Here is a 10,711-nt window from a genome sequence, read left to right as displayed (position 1 = left end):
GAGCTCCGTGGCGGGAGAAAAGATGAAATTGTCAAGAGGAAGTTTAAAGGCCAAGGACACACGAAGTCTTTGAAACAATAAGGGTGAAGAAGTCAAGAAGCAGACTCGCCAAAGCCATATTGAAACAATTTATTTTATAGGATCCCTATATTTCCATAATTAGTAAACAGAGCCACACTGGAAACACGGGCTGTGGGCTCTCGAGCTCACACGGGCCTCTCGAAGAGGAGAAAGTCAAGTTGTCACGGGTCTCTTTCGCCTGGGTATTTCACAGGAAAATACAAGGAGGCGGGAGGCCCGAGAAAGCTGACTCCAGCGAAGTTTGCAATAAGGATTAACTGGAGAAAGGAAGTCCACAGCAATTAAAACCCCTACCCTGGCTCATTAGTATTCATGACTGAATGTCCAGCTTTTCTGTTTATCTTTCTCCCAGGATCAATATCGGAGCAGCGTGGGCCTGGGAGGAGCCCAAGTTGGGCCCGGCGTGCGCCTGACCTTTCGCGCCCTCCCTCCAGGTCAGCGCATCTTCAGAACCGCCGGCCAACGCCACACAAGCGCTCATTAAATCCACCATTCACAGGCGGGCCGGCGGAGGCTGGGGGACGAGCCCGGGGGTGAGGACGGGGCCAGGGGCACGCAGACCCAGCCGACTCCAAAGAGTTTCGGGAAACCACATTCGGCCACCTAACCACTGTGGGCCCAGTGGGCCAAGAGAGAGAAAAGAACAAGAACCAGCTCTGGATGCAGCGAGAGGCTCCAGCGCAGCTCCTGGCAGGCCCTCGCTGGCTCGGCCTTGTTCCAGACCCTAAGTTTAGGGGGGCTTTGCCTGGTGGTAGGGGGGAGACTGGCAACATAAGAGCCGGGGTGAAAAGGGAACCACACCCACACCTCCAGTTCTGCCAGTCAGGAGCCTCTGTAGGTCTTCGCCGGCCTCCGCGGAGCAGCCCAGTCGCTGAGCGTTAACTGCGATGATTATCTCTGACATTATTAACATTATTATTATTTCTACCCCCCACCTTCTCCAGCAGCTCTGAGCTCCCTTCTGCTCCCCAGGGCCACCGGCTTGGCCTTTAGGACAGAGATAAACCTGGCCCGGGAGGTTGGGAAAGGCAGAGGTTGAGGCCAGGTTCAGGGGACGCGGGGGCCAGGCAGCTCTTCCCTTACTCCAGATTTCCTCGGAGGTGAGGGGGCGCTCCCCTCCCTACACCCGAGGGCTGGAGGGCGCGCGGGCAGGCAAGGCAGCCTGGCCTCTCTCAGCCCCTGGAAGTGGGCTTGGGAGACCCAACTGCAGGGAGCCTTAGTCCCACGCCAGTGGCGCGAGTGCGGGCCTGGGGAGTGCCGCCCTGGGTGGGGGAGGACCCTCCGAGGCCGAATTAGGTTGAGAGCGCAGGGCAGGCCCGGTCCCCTCCAAGAGGCGCTAGAAAGGGCTGGGGGAGGTAGGAATGGGAGGAGGGGTGCGGGGAGCATCTCCTGCTGCCCACGCTAACCCACATTTCTGCGGCCTCAGGTCCTTCCCACTCACGCGAGCCCGTGGCTGGGAGGTGCGGAAGCTGAAGGAGGTGAGGATGTGTGAGCATATGGTGTGAGTGTGTTGTGTGTATGTGTGTCTGTGTGTGTGCGTGTCTATGTGTGTGCGCGCGCGCAAAGGCAGGGGACCTCCCCACACACTCTCTGCCTGGCAGCTGCGCTGAGCATCCTCTCGCTTCGTGGGGCAGGAGGGATGCTGGACGAGGGCAGGGCCTAGAGCAGGAGAAGGCGAAGCGAGGTGTCACCTCTTCAAAAGCTCGTCGGCTCCTGGGAACAAAAGAGAAACGTGGGAGGGCGAGGAGGTGGCCCCAGCACCGGGAGTTCTCGGACTGTCGGGGCGGGGCAGGAGTGGGAGGACCCTGGTCTCGAATTCCCTGCCGAAGATCTTGGCTGTGGCAGCTCGGGGGCGGGGCGAGGCCTGGACTCGCTGGACCTAGTAGCCCACAGCCTTGACCGTGAACTCAGACCCTCGGGATGCCCTGGTTATGGCTTACAAAAGTTCTCATTTGCAACACCCTGTTCAAACGGCCACGGAGGCCTTTTCATGCTCGGGCACCCAGCCGGACTAGCCTGAGGGTTTTTGCCCGATCACCTGATCCAGTCTGGAAGGACCTAGTGTTTTTTTTTTTTTTTCCCCCGAAAATAAAAACCCAGCAATGATCTGGTGTCGGGAGGGGGGAAGTGGAGGGGAACTTCTTCCGGTCCGGTTCTGAGCTGCCAGTGAAAAATAGAAACCGTTCATTTAGGTCTGCTGGGGGTAACAGTGGGCCAAGGAGCTCCGAGTTTCTGTGGAACCAGAGCGATATCAGACTATAATCAATCCATCCACAAATCATTATTGAACCTTTGGGTTCTGAGGACCTCTTTCCAGGACGTGTCTGCTAAAACAAACAAACAAACAAACAAACAACAACAACAACAACAACAAACCTACCCAAAGGTTCAACCAAGTCTTGATGGAGTGTGATTTTGAGGCCTTTATCACTGAGCCCTTGGAAGCAGGCCTAGCGCGCCCTTCCGATCATTTCGGTGGAGTAGTGTGGGGGAGGGTAGGACCCGAGTCTCTAGTGGGCGCCCGGTGGGTTCCCGCGGGTCCCCGATGCCACGGGTGAGCTCACCAGGGACCTACCGGGACACACCTCCCCCCGTCCTGCCGACCTGGGCAGGAGACCCGTCACCTCGCCGGCCCAGGCCTTCCTTCCTAGCCAACCCTGGGACGCAGAACAGCACAGAGTCCAGGGAAACCCGAGCCTCCGGTACAGTCTGTGATCTGCCCTTGATCTCAGGGTTTTGTGCGGAAAATAAAACCACTTGAGACTGAAAACATCCGTCTGAAAAAGAGACAAAGGGGCTAGGGGGTGGGGAAGAGGAAGAGCGAAGGTGCCGGCCTAGGGAAGAGCACTGGGACAGCTCGGTATGGGCGTGCGGGTCCTGGGACGAGTTTCTTCCCTCGCGTCCAGCCGGGGCTTGGCCCCAGCAGCCTCCCTTTGCCCATGCCCCAAGCAGAACCGACGCGGCCTCTGATCCTGGAGTGACTTCCTCCCCGCCCCGAACTTCGTGGGATATCACTGAACCAGGGAAAGCTGATACCGATGCCGGTTATCATCCTGGGCATTAATAATGCAGTGAGGATCACGATAATTAATAATAATAATGACGGGCCTCCCGAGGGGGCTCCAGCTGCCTCCGGATAAAGCGACGCTCGCGCTGAGGGGACTTCTTAGGTGGTGGATGGAGGTGAGCGCGAAGGAAGCCGGCCTAGGCTCACTGAAGTTCAAGTTGACGGCGGCGGCTAGCAGAAACCGTGCTCCAGCCGCGGCAGGTTGGGCCTCCCTGCGGGCAGCTACCCGCAGCGCAGCGCGGGATCCCAGAGAGGGGCGAGGGCTAGCTTCAGTTTCGTGTCTCTGGAGTCAAGGCAACAGCAGGTTAGCATTTAGGTCCGTTTAGACAGCCGGGCAGGGATAGGGCTGGGGTTGGGGTGGGGGGGACGCCTGTCCCCCCCACCCCACCCCCAGGCCCAGGCCCAGGCTCCTGAGTGTGGTGCAGGCTGTTGGGCCGCGAGCCCCCGCGTGCGTTCTCAGTTGAGCAATTTTCACATCTTGACACTTCTACACTATTGCCATATCCCCTCCCCTCCATCCAGTCCTTCGGATTCGAAGGGCAGAAAAGAAAGGCCAAAGAGAGAGACTGGACCACCTTGTCGGGTCCGTGACTTGTTTGGACAAAGCCTTGGGAAGCGAGGGACCAGGGACTGTGAGCCCTTTCGAGGAAAAGCGGCTCCCGCCCGCTCCACACATCCTAGGGTGGACTCGGAGACCACTCCCAGGCTGTGATCTTCCTCGTTCATATTTTATTCTCCTGCTGAAAACTAGGATCAGCGCCCCCGCACCTGAAGGGGCCTCGGGTGGCTCTCCGACTTTCAGATGAGGAAAGCAATCGAACCAACTCAAGGCTGTGAGATCGGCCACCTCTTCTGGCCCTTTTCGTTCTTCCCCAGATGGGAAGAAAAGCCCCAAACCCCATGGTAAAATTGCCTTCCCCACCCCCATCTTGTCCTTCTCCTTAGATTTGGGGCTTCTCTCAAAACCAATTTCCACCAAAAAATAAAAAATAAATAAATTTTTTAAAAAGTTGAAACATTTCCAATAGGCCTTTTTGTTCTTGCACAAGTTATGACAAATATTTCATTTGACTCCTTCGTCCCCCCATGGGGGTGGGGGTGCTTTGGAAAACTCTAAACGATTTTCCTCACAGCTTATAATGTGTTCAATGAACTCTCCCAAGGATCAGTAACATATGCCAATTATTTTAATAATTTCACCTAATATTATTAGGGGTTATAAATTTGATTTTAATGGGGCTCTGATTGCTTCAGGAGTTGGCGCTTGGGCAGTTCGCAGAGCCGCTGGGGAAGGCGAGCCTGGCCTCTGTCACCCTCTGGTCACTCCCCCACCCAAGGCTGGACGCCTTTCCTCCCCACTGAACAGGTATTGTGACCTCCGGGAGGTCAGGGCTGCCCCTCTCTCCCCAAGCACCCCACAGGCCTGGCCAGCCTGGTCCAGAGGCTCATTCCAGGGCTGGAGGGAAAGGAGAGCAGGGCAGCCGCAGCCATCGCAGCCACCCGCGCTCTGCGTCTCCACGGCGGTGCTGCGCGATCCTCTGGAGGTGTCGCTGCCACCACCCAAGTCTTTTTCCAGCTGGGAGAGCTGGAGGGGGGAGGTCCAGCACTGCCCAAGGCCTCTTGGAGCTACTGGGAGAGATATTTTGATGGCTCAGAAATTTAAAAATAATCTTCCCCATCCCTACCCTTTCGTTATTACAATTATTTTTGCCTTCTTCCTTAGAGTATCTTGTTTGAAAACTCTGATCAGCTCCTGCGGGGGAGGTAGGAAGGCTGTAAACGTGGGAGAAAAGCTGGTGGCTGGGGCTCTGGCTCTCTCACTTCCACCTGGCAATTTTAGTCTCGATATTTTATTCTATTTTTACTGAATTCTTCAAGAGATTCTCTTTCCTTTGGGGCCAACGGTTTGTTGCTTTCCTATCTAATCTCCTCCCCCAAGAAGATCAAAATATAGCCTATTTATCACCTTCCCTTGACCATCCTGCTTGTTGGCACACAGCTGCTTTGCTTCAGCAAGATTTCTCTGCTTAAAATTTCAAGCAACTTTTGGTACAAACGGGCCCTTAAAACTATAATCATTAGGCCAAGTTCAAAAAGAAAGTACTCTGCACAGTTTTAAATGTGTAATTAAAAATAACTGTACCTCAGCTTTTCAGAGGGAGGGAGAGGAAAGGGGGCAGGAAAGGGGGAAAACAAAGAATAAGGAAATGTTTAGTGCTCTTAAATCCAGCCCAAATAGCTGAAAGAAAGAAAGGCATTCCCTCAGATAATGGAGCCATTAGAAGCTCTGAAGGTTCCTGCCGCCATTCCTCACAGGGGCTTTCCAAAAATTTAATTCACTCTCAGCTATTAAACAAAGGCCGAAGAAAATAATTTTCAGACCTTCTGCCAAACGGGCACTTTGGCTTGGTTTCTATGCAGACACACACCTTCCTCCCCAGAACGCGTGTGCCTCCCGCCCACTCAGGCTCGCTGAGGCGTACCCAGGTCAATCCTCAGCTGCCTCTTTCCCCATTTTCTTTAATAACTTTGCTAGAAAAAATAGTATGTTCATGCAGTTTCAACACATTTTATTATATTTCTGTATGCATTACTCTCAAAACATCACAAGAAATGATCAAACCACTTAAAACCTTCAAATAAAAAATCTGAAACAGTTTATGCCCACAATTGTACATATTTATAGTTAAGAAACATTCTTTATAAATATTGTTTCCTCTGTAGCAAGTTAATACCATAATTTAATTACAAATGGATAAATATGGTAACGGGTATTTACAGAAGGAAGGGTGTTATTACGGAAAAAGCTAACGGCACGACGTTTATTTTTCCCCCACAATCTTTCATACAGGAACTAACAAATTGAACTTGCAAAAGCACTAAAACATCACATGTAAACCCAGCTAACAGAAAAATACATTCACAAGCGTTGTTGTTGGTGGTGTGTATGTGTGTGCTATGGGTCAATGTGCTGAAGAAACAGAAGGGAGACTTTGGCACGGCTCATTTTTTCCAGTCTATAGTTACATGAAGTTTACAATCAGGTTGCCTCATAAAAAGGAACACAATATTCAATACCACAATACAAAATAAACCATTTTCTTCCACATTACTTAAAAAGAAACCGGGTAAACTAAAAAGAGAAAAGAGAAAGCCCATCACTTTAGGGAAGGGAAGGGGCGGAAGGCGGGGAGGAACGCAATCCGGAGTTTTACAAATGGACAAACTTCTATACACCAAAAAGCCTTTAAAACCACCTCGGAGGAGAAAGGAGGAGTCCGCTATGTACACAGTTTGTCAGAAGACTGGGAACAGGGTGGGAAAGAACGTGGGCATGGAGATTAGCAGGGAGGTTTGGTTCAACATTTTTGTGGGTTTTTATTTTTTTTATTTTTTATTTGTTTTATATTTTCAGCTTCAAAGACTCCGGAAGGGATATTTTTGCTCTTCATGCCTAGATTATTATTAAAAAAAAAAAAAACTTTAAAAAATCCTTCTGCTGGTAAAATTTTCATCATCATAAAAATCAGATTCATAATTTTAACAACATGATCACAAGGTGCCCTCGCTGCTAGCTGCGGGGAGGGCTGCTGCGCTGGGGTGGGGACAGGGAGAGGGAGAGAGGCCCCGACCCGTCACACGTACCATTCATTGAAGTTGGAGGAGAGGCCGCTGTGACCCCCGGCTGTCCCGCTGCCCCCGCCAGAGCTGCCGCCGCCCCCGCCGCCCGCCCCGCCGCCGCCCCCGCCACTGCCGCTGCCGCCGCCAGAGCCGCCTCCCGCGCCGCCACTGCCCGAGCCTCCGCCCCGGTGCACCGCGGACACCGCGGCCGCCGCCGCCGCAGCCGCCGCCGCTGCTGCCGCCGCCGCTGGGGACAGGTTGGAGCTGCTCTGGGGCTCGGCGCTGGGGGACACCAGCCCCGGGGGCGTGGACGACTCATAGCCGGAGCTGGCGGCCGGGGAGGATTCAGAGCCCTGCGGGGAGGACTCATGGACCTGCAAGACAAAAGCCGGGAGGGGGGACCAGAGGGGACTGGGTGTGAGTGCAGCTGCTGTGGGGCCGGGCCCCTGGGGGAGAGCACCCCCAGAAATGTTCCCCCCGCCGCCCTGGCCCCTGGGGACCCTCCCAGGCCGGCTGAGGTGGTCCGGGCCAGTGCTGCACCGGCGCCTCGGCCTGCCTCGCCCTCCTCCCGGCCGCCGCGGTGGTACCTTCATGTGCTTCCGCAGCGAGCTGGGGTGCGTGTAGGACTTGTCGCACATCTTGCAGAGATAGGGCTTATCGGAGGTGTGGACGTGCATGTGCTTCTTCCTGTCGCTGCTGTTGGCGAAGCGCCGGTCGCAGCCCTCAAACTCACACTGGAACGGCTTCTCCCCTGTGGACGGCAAACATCGGCGCTGGCTGCAGACACCCAGAGCCTGCAGAGCCCCCACTCTGGCTGCGAGGGGGCTGGGCCGCGGCGAGGGAGAAGGGCCTGAGGGGGCTGGGTCCCTTAAACCAGTCCAATCCCCTCTGCGGCAGAACTCAGATCAAATTAACCGCCTTCCCGCCCGACAGTCCTGCTCATTTATTTCGTATTTTACTTTCTTCCAGGCTGACGTCCATCTCCTCAAATTTCTCAGGAATGTGGGGAAGCTCCTGGCCCTGCCTGCCTTTCTAGAGGGCTTCTTGGATTTGCAGCTTCTAACAAGTTGCTCTCGCCACGGAGAAGCTGTTATTATGACAAAATATTTGGGGCATTATCAAAATCACACAGGCTGCTGGGCTGCTGTCGGTTTCTCGCCAGGGCCAGTAAGCAATTACATTTGGAGTTGCTACGTGTTGTTTGGGGGCCGGGCTGTGGAGAGTGACTGAGCCAGTATTTTTCATCCAAAATTCTGCAAATTGAATTAACCACAATTCTAGTCTCACCTCCCGTCTTTAAAAAAAATAAGTTGAAGAAAAGGTAACTATTAGAGATAAGGCAGCATCTAGTGACTGCGGAGAGGCACAAGCTGGTGGGCGAGGGTTGGGGGAGTCAGCAAAGCCTTTCAAAACCTCCCCGTTTAATTTTCTGGCGGTCTCTGCATCCTGTTGCCAGAATTCCAAATGCTTGGAGTCATTTAGAGGTGCGAGAACTCAAACGTCGTTCCACTTGGAAAGGGGACCGTTTAACGTTAAATTCCATTAGCACCTAAATTGTTTCTTAAAGACATCCGCTCAGACACAGGACTCGAAAGCGAGCATTTCATGCAAATAAATTTCTCAAATTTTAAACCTTGTTAAAAGCTCGTCTCGCACCTCGGCTCCCTCCCTTCCCGGAAGAGAACAATAGGCCGCTGGCGCATCCCCACTTCGGAGTAAATATTGACGGGGGAAGTTGCTAAAACATTTGGCTTTCTTTTAGGAAATCGTCTGGCACGATTTTGGCTGAGACCTGGTCATAGATGAATAATCTATGAGGCGGGAGGCGCGTTCTTTTGCGGCTCTCTCTTCTCACGCGATCCCCCCGCGGGGCCGCGCTGCCTGGGGCTCTAGCTGACCTGGGGCTCTAGCTGACCTGGGTCCAAGTTGGGAATCGCAAACTCTGTGGTGCCCATTAGAGAATTTCACAAACTGCTGCGAAACCACAGTAAAGCCCCCGCGACCCACCCCGAGACGGGCTTTAAAAACACTTAAAAATGAGAAACGCATTACAGCTTCGGCTCACACCAGACTCATTTAATGGGAAACAGTCCCGGGAAGGGCGTTTGGACCCCGAGTAAAAGAAGTGGGAAAACACACAAACCACTCAAACAGACATACACTCCGAGCAGAAAAGCACATTCAGACAAGCTGGCAAAATCCTCTCTAGGCTCGCTTCCCGGGCACCGAATTAGCGAGCAGTTTTATTTTGTGCTTTCTACTTAAAACGGAAATTATTAACCGGGGCTGAGCAAACGAAGCAATTGCATGACCCAAGCATACATTTGATGTGAGGCTAATCATTTAAAACTCGATTTCCGCACATGTAAAAACCTAGCCCAATAATATTGTCATCGTCCAACATAAACAAGCTGCTGGCTCTCTCGTACACGCAAAAACACCTCCCATCCCAGGTCCCCGGCTGGCGGTCTGCGCCCAGCGTCGGCACCCACAGCCTGAGTCTCAGCCTGTGCGTGTCTCCCCTCCGCGCCTGGTCCCTGTCCCAGCCCGCGGTTACCTGTGTGGGTCCTTTTGTGGATCTTGAGGTTCTCGGAGCGCGCGAAGACTTTGCCACAGCCCGGGAAGGGGCAGGGGAAGGGTTTCTCGCCTGTGTGCACGCGGATGTGGTTGACCAGTTTGTATTTGGCCTTGAAGGGCTTGCCCTCGCGCGGACACTCCTCCCAGAAGCAGACGTGGTTGCTCTGCTCCGGGCCGCCGACGTGCTCCACGGAGACGTGTGTCACCAGCTCGTGCATGGTGCTGAAAGTTTTGTTGCAGCTCTTCTTGGGATTGCTCAGCTGCTCGGGGTCGATCCACTTGCAGATTAGCTCCTGCTTGATGCACTGCTGCCGCATATAGCGGAAAAAGGCACCGGGGTGGTGGTGGTGGTGGTGGTGGTGGTGGGCCGCGGCTGCTGCCATGTTCATACCCATGTTCATATTCATGGGGCCGTACTGGTTGTGGAGTTGCGCCGCCGAGTAGGGGTCGGTCCGCGGGCTGGCCACCTGGCGGTATTGCTCCGAGCGCCCGAACACCTCGCCGGGCAGCCCGAGGCGCATCTGCCCGTTGAGCACATTCTGTGAGCCGTGCGGCCCGTGCTGCTCTGGCAGGCCCGGGAAGAGGAGGTGGCCCTGCGCGTCCGAGTGCGCGTGGTGCAGGCCGCCCGCGCCCGGCCCGAACAGCCCGTGCTGCCCGCCGCCCGGCGCCGAGTCCCCGAAGCCGCGGCTGCGGAACAGGAAGTCCCGGGTGGAGTTGAAGGGCGGCCCAGAGTAGGAGCCAACGTGCGCGGCGTGGGGCCCGAGCGCTGCGGCCGCAGCGGCAGCCGCAGCGGAGCCGGGGTAGGCGCCGGGGCCCTGCGACGTGAACGCCGAGCTCTGGCCCGGGGACAGCTCGTGCGCGCCCGGGTTGAGCTTGAAGGCTCCCATGTGCGCGGCGGCGGAGTCAACGAAGCCGTTCTGCGCCGCCGCCAGGCTCAGTTCACGGTCCTGCATCTCGGCGGCAGCCGCCGCCGCCGCCGCGGCGGAGTGGTGATGGTGGCGCGCGAAGCTGCCCACCCCGATGGCCGGGAACTGCGGACCCGCGTCCAGGAGCATGGCCAGCGCGCCCGCCCGCCCCTGCGAGCCCTGCGCCTCCGCGCCGCCTCGACTCCCGCTCCCGATCCGCGCGGTGCGTCCGGCGGCCACCGGGCTCCAGGCGCAGGCGGCGGTGGTGGCGGCCGCTTCAGCCCTGGGAGCCGCTCTCCTGCGCCCGCCGCCTCCGCCGCCGCCTGGATCTGCCTCGGGCGGCCGGGCGCGTAGCGAAGGCGCGGAGAGGAAGAGGAGGAGGAGGCGGCGGCGCGGGAGGAGGAGGAGGAGGTGGAGGAGGAGAAGAGTCCAAAGCCAGGCGGAGAACCAAAGTGTATTA

The 10,711-nt window shown here is 55.7% G+C and overlaps 1 protein-coding gene across 2 annotated transcripts; it reads right to left on the bottom strand.

Moving 5' to 3' along the window:
* Nucleotides 1–5,701: 5,701 nt before the first annotated feature.
* ZIC2 (Zic family member 2) lies at nt 5,702–10,683 on the bottom strand. 2 transcript variants are annotated; one of them, XM_024925317.5, is made up of 3 exons: nt 9,327–10,683; nt 7,357–7,520; nt 5,702–7,143 (listed from the first exon to the last, which is right to left on the bottom strand). In XM_024925317.5, the coding sequence occupies exons 1-3, from the start codon at nt 10,399–10,401 to the stop codon at nt 6,784–6,786; spliced, it is 1,599 nt and encodes a 532-aa protein (XP_024781085.2). In that variant the 5' UTR covers nt 10,402–10,683; the 3' UTR covers nt 5,702–6,783. The 2 variants fall into 2 exon arrangements, with proteins under 2 accessions (XP_024781085.2, XP_063451919.1); XM_063595849.1 differs by having other exon boundaries at nt 7,005–7,180; nt 9,327–10,544.
* Between the last annotated feature and the right edge of the window lie 28 nt (nt 10,684–10,711).

This window comes from Pan paniscus, chromosome 14 (assembly GCF_029289425.2).
Source record: "Pan paniscus chromosome 14, NHGRI_mPanPan1-v2.0_pri, whole genome shotgun sequence".
NCBI lineage: Eukaryota > Metazoa > Chordata > Mammalia > Primates > Hominidae > Pan > Pan paniscus.
Note: the sequence above shows the minus strand (reverse complement) of the source record. Positions and strands in the feature narration are given on the sequence as shown.

Bases quoted from the DNA above. Each gene is read 5' to 3' on its own strand.
- ZIC2 (XM_024925317.5), bottom strand. From the start codon at position 10,401: ATGCTCCTGGACGCGGGTCCGCAGTTCCCGGCCATCGGGGTGGGCAGC. The intron at 7,521-9,326 runs GTAACCGCGGGC...TGCCGTCCACAG, and splicing joins CCACAAAAGGACCCACACAG to GGGAGAAGCCGTTCCAGTGT. The intron at 7,144-7,356 runs GTACCACCGCGG...TTTGTCTTGCAG, and splicing joins CGCTGCGGAAGCACATGAAG to GTCCATGAGTCCTCCCCGCA.